This window comes from Leopardus geoffroyi, chromosome B4, assembly GCF_018350155.1.
Source record: "Leopardus geoffroyi isolate Oge1 chromosome B4, O.geoffroyi_Oge1_pat1.0, whole genome shotgun sequence".
In the NCBI taxonomy this organism is placed as follows: Eukaryota; Metazoa; Chordata; class Mammalia; order Carnivora; family Felidae; genus Leopardus; species Leopardus geoffroyi.
The window spans coordinates 65,586,776-65,599,090 of record NC_059341.1 but is presented as its reverse complement, the minus strand read 5'-3'; the positions used below and the strand labels follow the sequence as shown (position 1 = coordinate 65,599,090).

General features: G+C 38.5%; 1 protein-coding gene and 1 non-coding gene across 3 annotated transcripts in view; one reads left to right on the top strand and one right to left on the bottom strand.

Annotated features, from left to right (window-relative positions):
- Positions 1 to 12,315, top strand: part of PKP2 (plakophilin 2) — a 95,083-nt gene that overhangs the window by 21,151 nt on the left and 61,617 nt on the right. For both annotated transcript variants that reach the window (XM_045463082.1, XM_045463083.1), the window contains exon 4: positions 6,495 to 6,630. In XM_045463082.1, coding sequence (XP_045319038.1) covers positions 6,495 to 6,630 — 136 coding nt within the window. The remainder of the gene's footprint in view (positions 1 to 6,494; positions 6,631 to 12,315) is intronic.
- Positions 2,547 to 2,650, bottom strand: LOC123592312. Its single transcript, XR_006709703.1, has one exon. It is a non-coding gene; the product is annotated as a U6 spliceosomal RNA (small nuclear RNA).

The following is a 12,315-nucleotide window of genomic DNA, read 5'->3' as shown; positions in this document are numbered from 1 at the left end:
GAAAGAGGGAAGGAAGAAGAGAGAGAGGAAGGAGGAAGAGAGAGGGAAGGGGTGGGGAGGAATGCTGTGAGAGAATAGAGGAAATTTGGAATAGGTCTAGCTGGGGATAGGGACACAAAGATTTCACTGGACTGCACAGACAGTAACAAAACGGAAAATCCACACCCTGACCACTGTTGCAAACCTTCTTAAAGAGGAAGTGCTCCTTCAGTTTGGGAATTTTTTTTTTTAATGTTCATTTTTATTTTTGAGAGAACACGAAGCGGGGAGGGGCAGAGAGTGAGGGGGACAGAGGATCTGAAGCAGGCTCTGCACTGACAGCGGCACCCAATACGGGCTCAAACTAGTTTGGGAATTGTTTTCAATGATAATATGAAGTAGCACTGGATTGATTAGCAGTGGATAGAGAGCTTCTTTATGAATCATGTTCAGGAAAATAAAGGAGTAATGGAATTATTTGTGGGTGTTAAGAGTGTTGGGAAATTCAAACTTTCCTGCATCGTGTATGACTTATGAAATGGATTAAAGGCTTAGTCTTAAAAAAAAAAAAACTGCATCGAACAGAAGGCTATTCTTATGTTATAAATGATCTTCCATCAGTTGAAGCACCTGTAGTGATGGATGGTAAAGATTTAAAATTGCCACTGAGATTGAGACTGTTACAGTTTTAATTTCTCTGTAAAGGTATTGGAGTCCATGCATGTAAGCTATTTCCATCTCTTTTAAATGATATATTTCTACTAAATAAAAGTGACTCAAATTCTGGATTCAATGATAATAGCCTACATTTTTACCCATTAAATGGACTCCTGAGGCACAACATTTTAAAATATGAGATCATTATATAATTCTCAGTACAGATGCCAAAACTGTTCTGCTTCATTCTTAATACCCTTGTACTCATGACATAACACTTGTATGTTTGAACATGTGTATCAGAAACACTGGGTATTGGTTTTTAGTCATGAGTCCCATTACTCTTATCTCCACACCTGTGTTGTACCCACTCACACACACATTCACAATACTATACACGCTCACATGTGCACACGTGCATACATTAGTGGGTTGGCCTGATATAAGAGAGAATTTACAGGCATACCTCAGAGGTATGGTGGGTTAGGTTCCAGACCACTACAATAAAGTGAATATTTTGTTTTCCCAGTGCATATAAAAGTTATGTATACACTATAATCTATGAAATGTGCAATAGCATTCTGTCTAAAAAAAACAGTGTACATACCTTAATTAAAAAATACTTTCTTGCTGGGATGCCTCAGTGGCTCAGTTAAGCGTCCGACTTCAGCTCAGGTCAAGATCTCACAGTTTGTGGGTTCAAGCCCCACGTCGGGCTCTCTGCTGACAGCCTGGAGCCTGCAGCCTGCTTCAGATTCTGTGTCTCCCTCTCTCTGCCCCTCCCCCACTTGTAGTCTGCCTGTCTCTTTCTCTCTCAAAAATAAACATTAAAAATTTTTTTGAAAATACTTTCTTGCTAAAAAATGCTAACCATCATCTGAGCATTCAGAGAGTTGTAATCTTTTTCCTGGTGGAGGGTCTTGCCTCGAAGTTGATGGCAGCTGACTGGTCACGGGGGTGCTTGCTGAAGGTTGGGGTGGCTGTATTGTGTGGCAGTTTCTTAAGATCAGACAATGAGGTATGCTCCATCGATGGACTCTTCCTTTCATGAGTGATTTCTCTGTAGCACGTGATGCTGTTCAATAGCGTTTTACCCACAGCAGAAACGTCTTTCAAGATTGGAATCAATCCTCTCAAACCCTGCTGCTTTACCAGCTAAGTTGATGTAGTATCCTAAATCCTTTGTTGTCATTTCAACAGTCTTCACAGTATCTTCACCAGGAGTAGATGCCATCTCAAGAAACCACTTTCTTTGCTCATCCATAAGAAGCAACTCCTCTTTAAAGTTCATGAGATTGCTGCAATTCAGTCACATCTACAGGCCCCACTTCTAGTTCTCTTGCTGCTCTTACCACACCTGCGGTTACTTCCTCTCCTGAAGTCTTGAGCCCCTTAAAGTCATCAATCAGCGTTGAAAAAAACCTCTCCCAAACTTCTGTTAATGTTGATATTTTGACCTCTTCCTATGAATCAGGAATGCTCCTTATTTATTTTTTAAGTTTTATTTACTTAGGTAATCTCTACACCCAATATGAGGCTCGAACTCAGGACCCTGAGATCAAGAGTCACATGCTCTTGCAACCGAGCCAGCCAGGCACCCAGAATCAGGAATCCTCTTAATGGCATCTAGAATGGTGAACCCTTTCCATAAGTTCTTTAATTTACTTTGCCCAACTCCATCAGAGGAATTACTATCTATGGAAGCTATAGCCTTATGCAGTGTATTTTTTTAATACATTTTTGAGTGTAATTGACAATGTTACATTAAATGTGTCTCAGGTAGAGAACATAGTGATCCAACAGGTTTATACATTATGTTCACCACAGTGTAGCTACCATCTGTCACCAGCACTACTACAGGATCATTGACTATACTCCTTATGTTGTGTATTTTATTCCCATGACTTCTAAAAACCATAGACCTCTTCATGAATATTCGTGTTATCATTGCTCAGGAGCATGATAATCTCTATATCATTCCAATTTTAGCCTATGTGCTCCTGAAGCCATGCATTTCTTAAATAATAAGACTTAGGTGCCTAAAATTACTCGTTGATCGGTGAGCTGCGGAGTGCATATTGTGTTAATAGGCATAAAAACAACATTAATCTTGCATATCTCCATCTGATTTCTTGGGGGACCAGATGCATTGTCAATGAGCAGCAATATTCCAAAAGGAATCTTTTTCTTCTGAGCAGTGGGTCTCAACAGTGGGCTTAAAAATTCAGTGAACCATGTTGCACACAGATGTGCTGTCACCCAGGGTTTGTTGTTCCATTGACAGAACGCAGGCAAAGTAGATTTAGCATAATTTTTAAGGGCCCTAGGATTTTGGAAATGGTCAATGAGAATTGGCTTCGACTTCAAACCACCAGCTGCAGTGGCCCTTATAACAAAAGAGCCTGTGTTTTGAAGCCAGGTGCTGGCTTCTCCTCCCTAGCTATGAAAATCCTAAATAGCATCTTCTAATATAAAGCTGCTTTGCTGCATTGAAAATCTGTTTTTTAGTGTGGCCACCTTTCTTAAATATCGTAGCTAGCTCTTCTGCGTAACCCGCCGCAGCCTCTACACGAGTGCTTCACCTTGCAGTTATAGGTTATGGAGACGGCTTTTTTCCTTAAACCTCATGAACCAACCGCTGCTAACTTCCACCTTTTCTTCTGCAGCTTCCTCCTCTCTCTCAGCCTTCATAGATTTAAAGAGAGTCAGGGCCTTCCTCCGGATTAGGCTGTGGCTTAAGGGAAGGTGGAATGTTGGGCCGGTTTGATCTTCTATCCAGACTGCTGAAACTTGCTCCGTATCAGCAATAAGTCTGTTTCCCTTTCTTACCCTTTGTGTGTTCACTGGAGTGGATTTTGAATTTCCTTCAAGAACGTTTTAAATTTCCCTCAGGAACTTTTCCTTTGCATTTGCAACTTGGCCAACTGTTTGGTCCAAGAGCCTGACCTGTCTTGGCTTTCAACGTGCCTTCTTCACTGAGCCTGATCACTTCCAGCTTTGGATTGGAAGTGAGAGACGTGCAACTCTTGCCTTCCCTTGAACACGTAGAGGCCACAGTAGAGTTATTATTGGCCTAGTTTCAATCCGTGTCTCAGAGAATAAGGAGGCCTTGAGGAGAGGGAGAGAGGTGGGGGAATAGCTGGTTGGTGGAGCAGTCAGAATACACACATTTTTGGGTTAAGTTTGTCATCTTACATGGGTGTGGTTTGTGGTGCCCCAAAAGAAATACAATAGTAACATCAAAGATCATTGATTACTGATCACCATAGCAAAAATGTAAATATCATGAGAATTACCAAAACGTGACCCAGAGACATGAGGTGAGAAAATGCTGCTGGAAAAATGGCACTGATGGACATGCTGGACACAGGGTTGCCGCAACCTTCAGTTTTTAAAAAAGCAGTATTGCAAAGCACAGTAGAGTAAGGTACAGTAAAATATGCTATGCTTGTGTTCATTGTGCTTGCTAACAGATACTGGAAAACACCCTGCCACCCTGTCTTTTTTATTCTCCATTACCTGGAATGAATCAGGTGTACTCTTTTTGAAGCCAGAGTCCTAGGATACCTTTAAGGCATGTCTTTAGCCACAGTTCTAAGATTTTGCTGTCCTCAGTCTGGTTTCTCTGAATCAATGCTTAAGGAAGCATGAATGTGTTAACATCCACAGTGATAATAGGTCCCCTAACCCAGTTACCCTCTAGGCAGAAATAAAAGGGGAGAAAAAAACCAGTTCAGTGAGGCATTTGGGAGTTATTGTTTTACAAGTGGCAATTTTATTTGTCCTCTATAAATTATCCTCTCTTGAGTCAAACTGCATCAGATTTCATCATCACTATAAATACCCGCAATTAGTAAAGGACAGAAGTATGCTACTAGAAAGACATAAACCAAATGTCATTATAATGGCAAAACAAATGGTAACAGAATGTTTATAAAATTGTTTTCTTTAAGAAAAAGCATATTTTAAAAGTTTATTTATTTTGAGAAAGAGAGAGAGAGAGAGAGAGCACAATCACAAATAGGAGAGGGGCAGAGAGAGAGAGAGAGGGAAAGAGAACCCCAAACAGGGGCAAAACCCTACACAGGGCTTGAACCCGCGAACTGTGAGATCATGACCTGAGCTGAAATCAAGAGTCAGATTCTTAACTGACTGAGAGACCCAAGTGTCCCAAGAAAAAGCATATTTAAATCTTAAAAAAAAATTTTTTTATGTTTTTTATTTATTTTTGAGAAAGAGAGATGGCATGAGCAGGGGAAGAGCAGAGAGTGTGGGAGATGCAGAATCTGAAGCAGGCTCCAGACTGAACTGTCAGCACACAGCCCGATGTGGGGCTCGAACTCATGAACCACAAGATCATAACCTGAGCTAAAGACAGACGCTTAGCCAACTAAGCCACCCAGGTGCCCCAAGAAAAAGCATATTTATAATTGTCTTTAATCATTACCTTTCCTGATGAATTCTTCACATCAGCATGATTTATTTGAACAAAACAAATCCAATTTTCCTGAATTTTACTGTTCACATACTGTTATATTTATTAAATAAGAATACTTTTAGAAGTGCCTGGGGGGCTCAGTTGGTTAAGTGACTGTGACTCTGGTCATGATCTCACGGTCCGTGAGTTCAAGTCCCACATCCAGCTCTGCTGTCAGCACGGAGCCCACTTCAGATCCCCTCTCTCTCTTGCCCCACCCCTACTAGTGCCCTCTGTGCACTCTCTCTCTTTCAAAAATAAACATTAAAAAGAGAAAAATTTTAGGATGCTTATTTTAAAATTCATTTTTAGCTGAAATAACAGTTTCAGACAACTCTGAGAAAAACCTAATGATTGTTGAGGGAAGGTGTTTCATTCCACAGGTGTAACATTACCATGGTAGAAATAATTTTTAACTTCTATGACCAAATTTATTTTATTTTTTTTATTTTTTATTTTTTCAATATATGAAATTTATTGTCAAATTGGTTTCCATACGACACCCAGTGCTCATCCCAAAAGGTGCCCTCCTCAGTACCCATCATCCACTCTCCCCTCCCTCCCACCCCCCATCAACCCTCAGTTCTCAGTTTTTAAGAGTCTCTTATGCTTTGGCTCTCTCCCACTCTAACCTCTTTTTTTTTTTTTTCCTTCCCCTCCCCCATGGGTTTCTGTTAAGTTTCTCAGGATCCACATAAGCGTGAAAACGTATGGTATCTGTCTTTCTCTGTATGGCTTATTTCACTTAGCATCGCACTCTCCAGTTCCATCCACGTTGCTACAAAGGGCCATATTTCATTCTTTCTCATTGCCACGTAGTACTCCATTGTGTATATAAACCACAATTTCTTTATCCATTCATCAGTTGATGGACATTTAGGCTCTTTTCATAATTTGGCTATTGTTGAGAGTGCTGCTATAAACAATGGGGTACAAGTGCCCCTATGCATCAGGACTCCTGTATCCCTTGGATAAATTCCTAGCAGTGCTATTGCTGGGTCATAGGGTAGGTCTGACCAAATTTATTTTAAATTCCACGTAAAGTCTTATTGTGCCTTTGAAGTGACTTTTTCAGATGTAATTATCATACTACACATGTTTATCTCCAGTGAGTTCAGTTTCTTTCTTCGGTATATATTATTTTGCTACTTAATTCAGTGACATTCTCAGAGGCCAGTCTGATCAGAGGTGGAATATTTCTACTGCTAGCTTCCTATGCCTTCTGACCTCAGCTGATGATTTTTCTTTTGGCTGAAGAAAAGCCAAGGCTTAGGTGTTCTAGGTGCTTCCCCATGTTAGCCAAGTCATCTCTGAAAGATCAGGTTGGTAGGCAGGAGGGAGCAGGTTTGGAACTCTGCTGAATCCGTGACTGTTTGTCTAGGAATGCAGACGTGGAGATGACTCTGGAGCGAGCAGTGAGCATGCTGGATGCAGACCACACACCAGCACCCAGAATTTCTGCGGCAGCTACTTTCATACAGCACGAGTGCTTCCAGAAATCTGAAGCACGGAAAAGGGTGAGTATCATCTTAAGTCCACTGTAAAATTACCACGCTTTGACATCTATTATGATGGCCCTGCACACTGAAACCAGTAATTTAAGTTAAAAACAAATCTTTATTGAGTTATATGTCAACTATAGGTCAATTTTAAATAACAAGTTAATAAAATAAATAAAAGAATAAAAGTCTTCATCGAGCCTTTTTTTTTTTAAATTTTTTTTAATGTTTTTTAATTTATTTTTGAGACAGGGAGAGACAGAGCATGAGCAGGGGAGGGGCAGAGAGAGAGAGACACAGAAGCCGAAGCAGGCTCCAGGCTGTCAGCACAGAGCCTGATGTGGGGCTCGAACCCACAGACTGTGAGATCATGACCTAAGCCAAAGTCAGAAGCGAACTGACTGAGCCACCCAGGCGCCCCTTCATCGAGCCTTTTTAATTAAAAGGGAATATATACTCATTACCAAAAAAAATTTACTGCAATTCAGAGACTTAGAATGTAAGTCTCCACACAAACCTTCCCCTCTTTGTCTGTCTCTCCAATCTCCCGCTTTGGGACCAAAGCCAACAATTGTTCACAGTCTGTGTACTTTTAGAGTTTTCTGATGGGAGGAGGAGGTTAGAGAGCTACCAAGAGAGCACATGAGCATTTTAGACTATTGTTTTCTATATTTAAATATATATTAAATATAAACAATGTTTTGCGGTTTTCTCATTAAGCAGTTATGAAAATGGTTCCATAGACAGCTCTGTACATATATCTTTTGGCATTCCCATAAGTGTTGTACAGGGCAGATCACCTCCCAAATGGAATCACTAGGTCATTTTATGTTTGTTTAAAAAGTGATATATTTGTTCAGGAAAAAATCATAGTTGAAAAAGGTTTGCAGTGAACCTAAGTTTCCCTCCTACTCCAAACCTACCCCCCATCTTCCTTTTTCTTTTTCTCTCTCCTATCCTCTCTCCTCCTCCCTCCCTTCTCTTTCCCTGTCTCTCTCTCCCACATCATTTTTGGGTGTCTTCCCAGAGATATTCTATACGTGTAGAAACAATTACTGGGTTGGTTCAGTATCCTTTTTCGTTTAAAACAAAATTACAAATGGTAGCAGGTTATGTATAGTAGTCTGCACTTTGTTTTCGTTTAAGGCTATGTCTTAGAAATGTTTGATATATATTAGCCCTATTTCATTCTTTAAAGTTGCTACGTGGATTTCTTTTGTATAAATGTACCAGTTTTGTTTGTTCATTTTTTAACAGCTTTATTAAGGTCCAATTAAATTTTACCATGTTTAGCCATCATGAAGCCACCACAATCACGATAACGAACATATCTATTATCTCCAAAGTCTCCTTGTGCCCCTTTATAATCCATACATCTGACCCCTCCCTAACTTCCACTCCCCAGGTAACCAATGATCTGCTTTCTGTTACTATAGAATATATTGAAGTTTCTAGAGTTTTATATAAACTATGTAGTATATATGCTTTTTTCTTTGGATTCTTTTACTGAGCTTTAATCTTTTGAGATTTATCCATGTTGTGTATATCAAAAGATGTGTGCATGTGTGTGTTTGTGTGTGTATAGCTGAACAGTATTTCATTGTATGGATACACCTTAGTTTGTTGATTCACTCACCTGTTGATGGATATTTGAGTTTGAGCTATTACAAATAAAGCTGCTGCGAACATAGATGCACAAATCTGTTTTCATTTCTATTGGGTAGATACCTAGGAGTTGAATGTCTGGATGATATGGTAGGTATATGTTTTACTTTTTAAGAAACTGCCAAACTGTTTATCTTTACTTGAGAGAGAGAGAGAGAGAGAGAGAGAGGGAAGGAGGGAGAGAGACAGAGACAGAGAGAGAGAATGAGAATCCCAAACAGGCTCTACACCATCAGAGCCACACAGGCACCTGTTTTTCCTTTTAAAAAAATTATTTAAATTCCAGTTAAATGCAGTGTCACATTAGTTTCAGGTGCACAAAACAGTGATTCAACACTTCCATACAACATCCGGTGCTCATCACAACAGGGTACTTTTTAATCCCCATCATCTATTTAACCCATCCACTCACCCACCTCCTCTCTGGTAACCATCAGTTTGTTCTCTATAGCTTAGAGTCTGTTTCTTGGTTTGCCTCTCTCTCTTTTTCCCTCTATGCACATTTGTTTTGTTACTCAAATTCCACATGTGAGTGAAATCATATGGTATTTGTCTTTCTCTGACTTGTTTCACGTAGCACTATACTCTCTATCTCTGTCCACATCACCATAAATGGCAAGATTTCATTATTTTTTATGGCTGAGTAATATTCCCGTACTTTATCCATTCATCAGTCAATGACATTTGGGCTGGTTCCATAATTGGGCTATTGTTGATAATGCTATTTTGAACATGGGGTGCATGTATCTCTTTGAATTAGTATTTTTGTATTTGTTGTGTAAATACCTAGTAATGCAATAGCTGAATCGTACAGTAGTTCTATTTTTAACTTTTTGAGGAACTTCCACTCTGTTTTCCAGAGTGACTGCACTAGTTTGCATTCCCACCAACAGTGCAATAGGGTTTCCCTTTCTCCTCATCCTTGCCAACACCTGTTGTTTCTTGTCTTAGCAATTCTGACAGATATGAGGTGATGCCTCATAGTTCTTTTGCCCATTTTTATTTGGGTTTTTGTTCTCTTGTCATTGAATTTTGTCAGTTCTTTCTATATTCTGGATATGTCTTTTTTTTTTTTTTCAAATATGTGATTTGGAAATACTTTCTCCCAGTTGTATTTTGTCTTTCCATTATTGTAACAGTTTTTGATTTTGATGGAGTCTAATTATAAATCTTTTCCTTTATGGACTGTGCTTTTCATGATACATCCAAGAAATTTTTCTGTACTCTGATGTCACAAAGATAATCTATATTTTCTTCTAGAAGTTTTATAACTGTCAGATTTTATAGTGTATGATCCATTTGGGTTTAATTTTTGTATATATTGCAAATGTAGACTGACGTTCCTTTAAAAAAAAAAAAAACACATATGCAGGGGCACCTGGGTGGCTCAGTCAATTAAGCGTCCGACTGTTGGTTTCAGCTCAGGTCATGATCTCACAGTTAATGGGTTTGAGTCCCCTGTTGGGCTCCGCGCTCACAGCTCTCTCTCTCCCTTTCTCAAAATAAATAAATATACATTTAAAAAGTATATATGCAATTGTTTAGGCACCATTTGCTGGAAAGATTATTATTTTGGTATTACTTCGTTTTTGTGCCTTTGGTGAAAAGTAATTGATCACATCTATATGAGTCTATTTCTGTATCATGTGTTGTATTTCACTGATGTATTATTGCTACATACGACACTGTCTCGATTACTATAGTTTTATATATTAATATAGTTTTATATTGAAGTTTGCTAGTATTAGTCCTCTGACTTTATTCTTTTTCAAGTGATTTTGGCTATTCTAGGTCTTTTACAGTCCCATTTGAATTTTAGAATCAGCTTGTCAGTTTATTTGTGACAAAACTGCTGGGATTTTGTTTGAGATTGCATTGAATCTATAATGTATGGAGAATTTTCATCTAAGCAATATTAAGTCTTCTGACCCCTGACCATGGTACATTTCACTATTTATTTAGGTCTTCTTTAATTTCTCTCAGCAGTGTATTGTAGTTTTTATTCCAGAGATCTTTCATGGTTTTTGTTAGATTTATCCCTAAAGATATATATTTCTAAATGTTTTTACACATGGTCTGGGTTTTTTTTTTCACTTCAATTTTTGATTGTTCAATGCTAGTATATAGAAATATAATTGATTTTTTGTATATTGATCTTGTATCCTGTGACACTACTAAATTCACTCTAAGCTCTAGTAGCATGTTTGTAGATTTGTCAGATTTTCTACATGGATCATGCCATCTGCTAATAAAAACTGTTTTGTTTCTTCCTTTGCAATCTTAATGACTTAGGTTTCTTTTTCCTTTTTTTCTTTGGTACTGGCTAGAACCTCTAGCACAGTGTTAAAGGAAGTGAAGGTGGACCTGTCCTGTTCTTGATCATAGGCAGAAGCATTTGGTTGTTCTTGCACTATTAAGTATGATGCTACCTGTAAGTTTTTGTTTGTTTTTAGGAATTTAATCTGGGGGATTTTTACGTGGGTTTTTTTTTTTGGAAGAAAGGAAAAAATTTTATATTTTAGTATTTTTTTTTTTTTTTAATTTTTTTTTTCAACGTTTATTTATTTTTGGGACAGAGAGAGACAGAGCATGAACGGGGGAGGGGCAGAGAGAGAGGGAGACACAGAATCGGAAACAGGCTCCAGGCTCTGAGCCATCAGCCCAGAGCCCGACGCGGGGCTCGAACTCACGGACCGCGAGATCGTGACCTGGCCGAGGTCGGACGCTTAGCCGACTGCGCCACCCAGGCGCCCCTTATATTTTAGTATTTTTAACACCATTTCCTTTTCCTGCTTTTTGTTTTATTTTTTAAATTGAATTATAATTGACATATAACAGTATATTCGGGTGTACAACATGACCCGATATATGCATATCAATGATTACCAATCTAGTTACCATCCATGCTCAGTTATGAATTTTTTTCTTGTGATGAGAACTTTTAAGATCTACTCTTAGCACTTTCAAATGTACAATACACTCTTAATAACTAGTCATTATGGTGTACATTACATCTTCTTGACTTACTTATTTTATAACTAGAAGTATGTCCCTTTTGACCACCTTCACCCATTTCACCCATGCCAAACCTCCCACCTCTGGCAACCACCAGTCTGTTCTCTGTATCTTTCATTTTGTTTTTTCTTGGTTTGTTTGTTTGTTTGTTTTTAGATTCCACATATAAGTGAGATCATATAGTATTTGTTCATTGTCTGACTATTTTACTCAGCATAATGCCCTCAAGGTTCATCCATGTTGTTGCAAATAGCTGTTTTTCCTTCTTACTTATGGCTGAATATAGTCAAATGTGTATATATATCACATTTTCCTTATCTACTCATCCATCAGTGGACACTTAGATTGTTTCCATGCGATAGCTTTTGTAAATAATACTGCAGTAAACATGGAAATTCATATATCTTTTTGAGTTAGTGTTTTCATTTCTTTTTGATAAATACTCAGAAGTAGAATTACTGGACCATAAGGTAGTTCTAGTCTTAATTTTTTGAGGAACCTCCATACTATTTTCAGAGTGTTTGTACCGAGTGATATGCTCTCCAACAGTGCACAGGGGTTCCCTTTTGGCCACATCCTTGCCAACACTCGTTATTTCTTGTCTTTTTGGTAATAGCCATTCTGACAGGTGTGATGTGATATCTTGTTGTGGTTTTGATTTGCGTTTCCCTGATGATTAAGAAGGCTGAGCACCTTTTCTGTATGTTGGCCGTCTGTATGTCTTCCTTGGAAAAATCTATTCAGGTCCTTTGCCCATCTTTTAATCGAATTGTTGTTTTGCTATTGAGTCATGTGAGTTCTTTATGTTTTGATTATTAACCCCTTATCAGATTTATGATTTGCAAATATTTCCTTCCATTCTGTAGGTTGTCTTTTCATTTTGTGATAGTTTCCTTTGCTGTTTGATCTAGTCCTACTTGTTTCTTTTTGCTTTTGTTCTTTTCTTGTGGTGTCATATCCAAAAAATCATTGCAAAGACTGACATCAAAGAGGTTGCTGCCTATGTTTTCTTCTAGGAGTTTT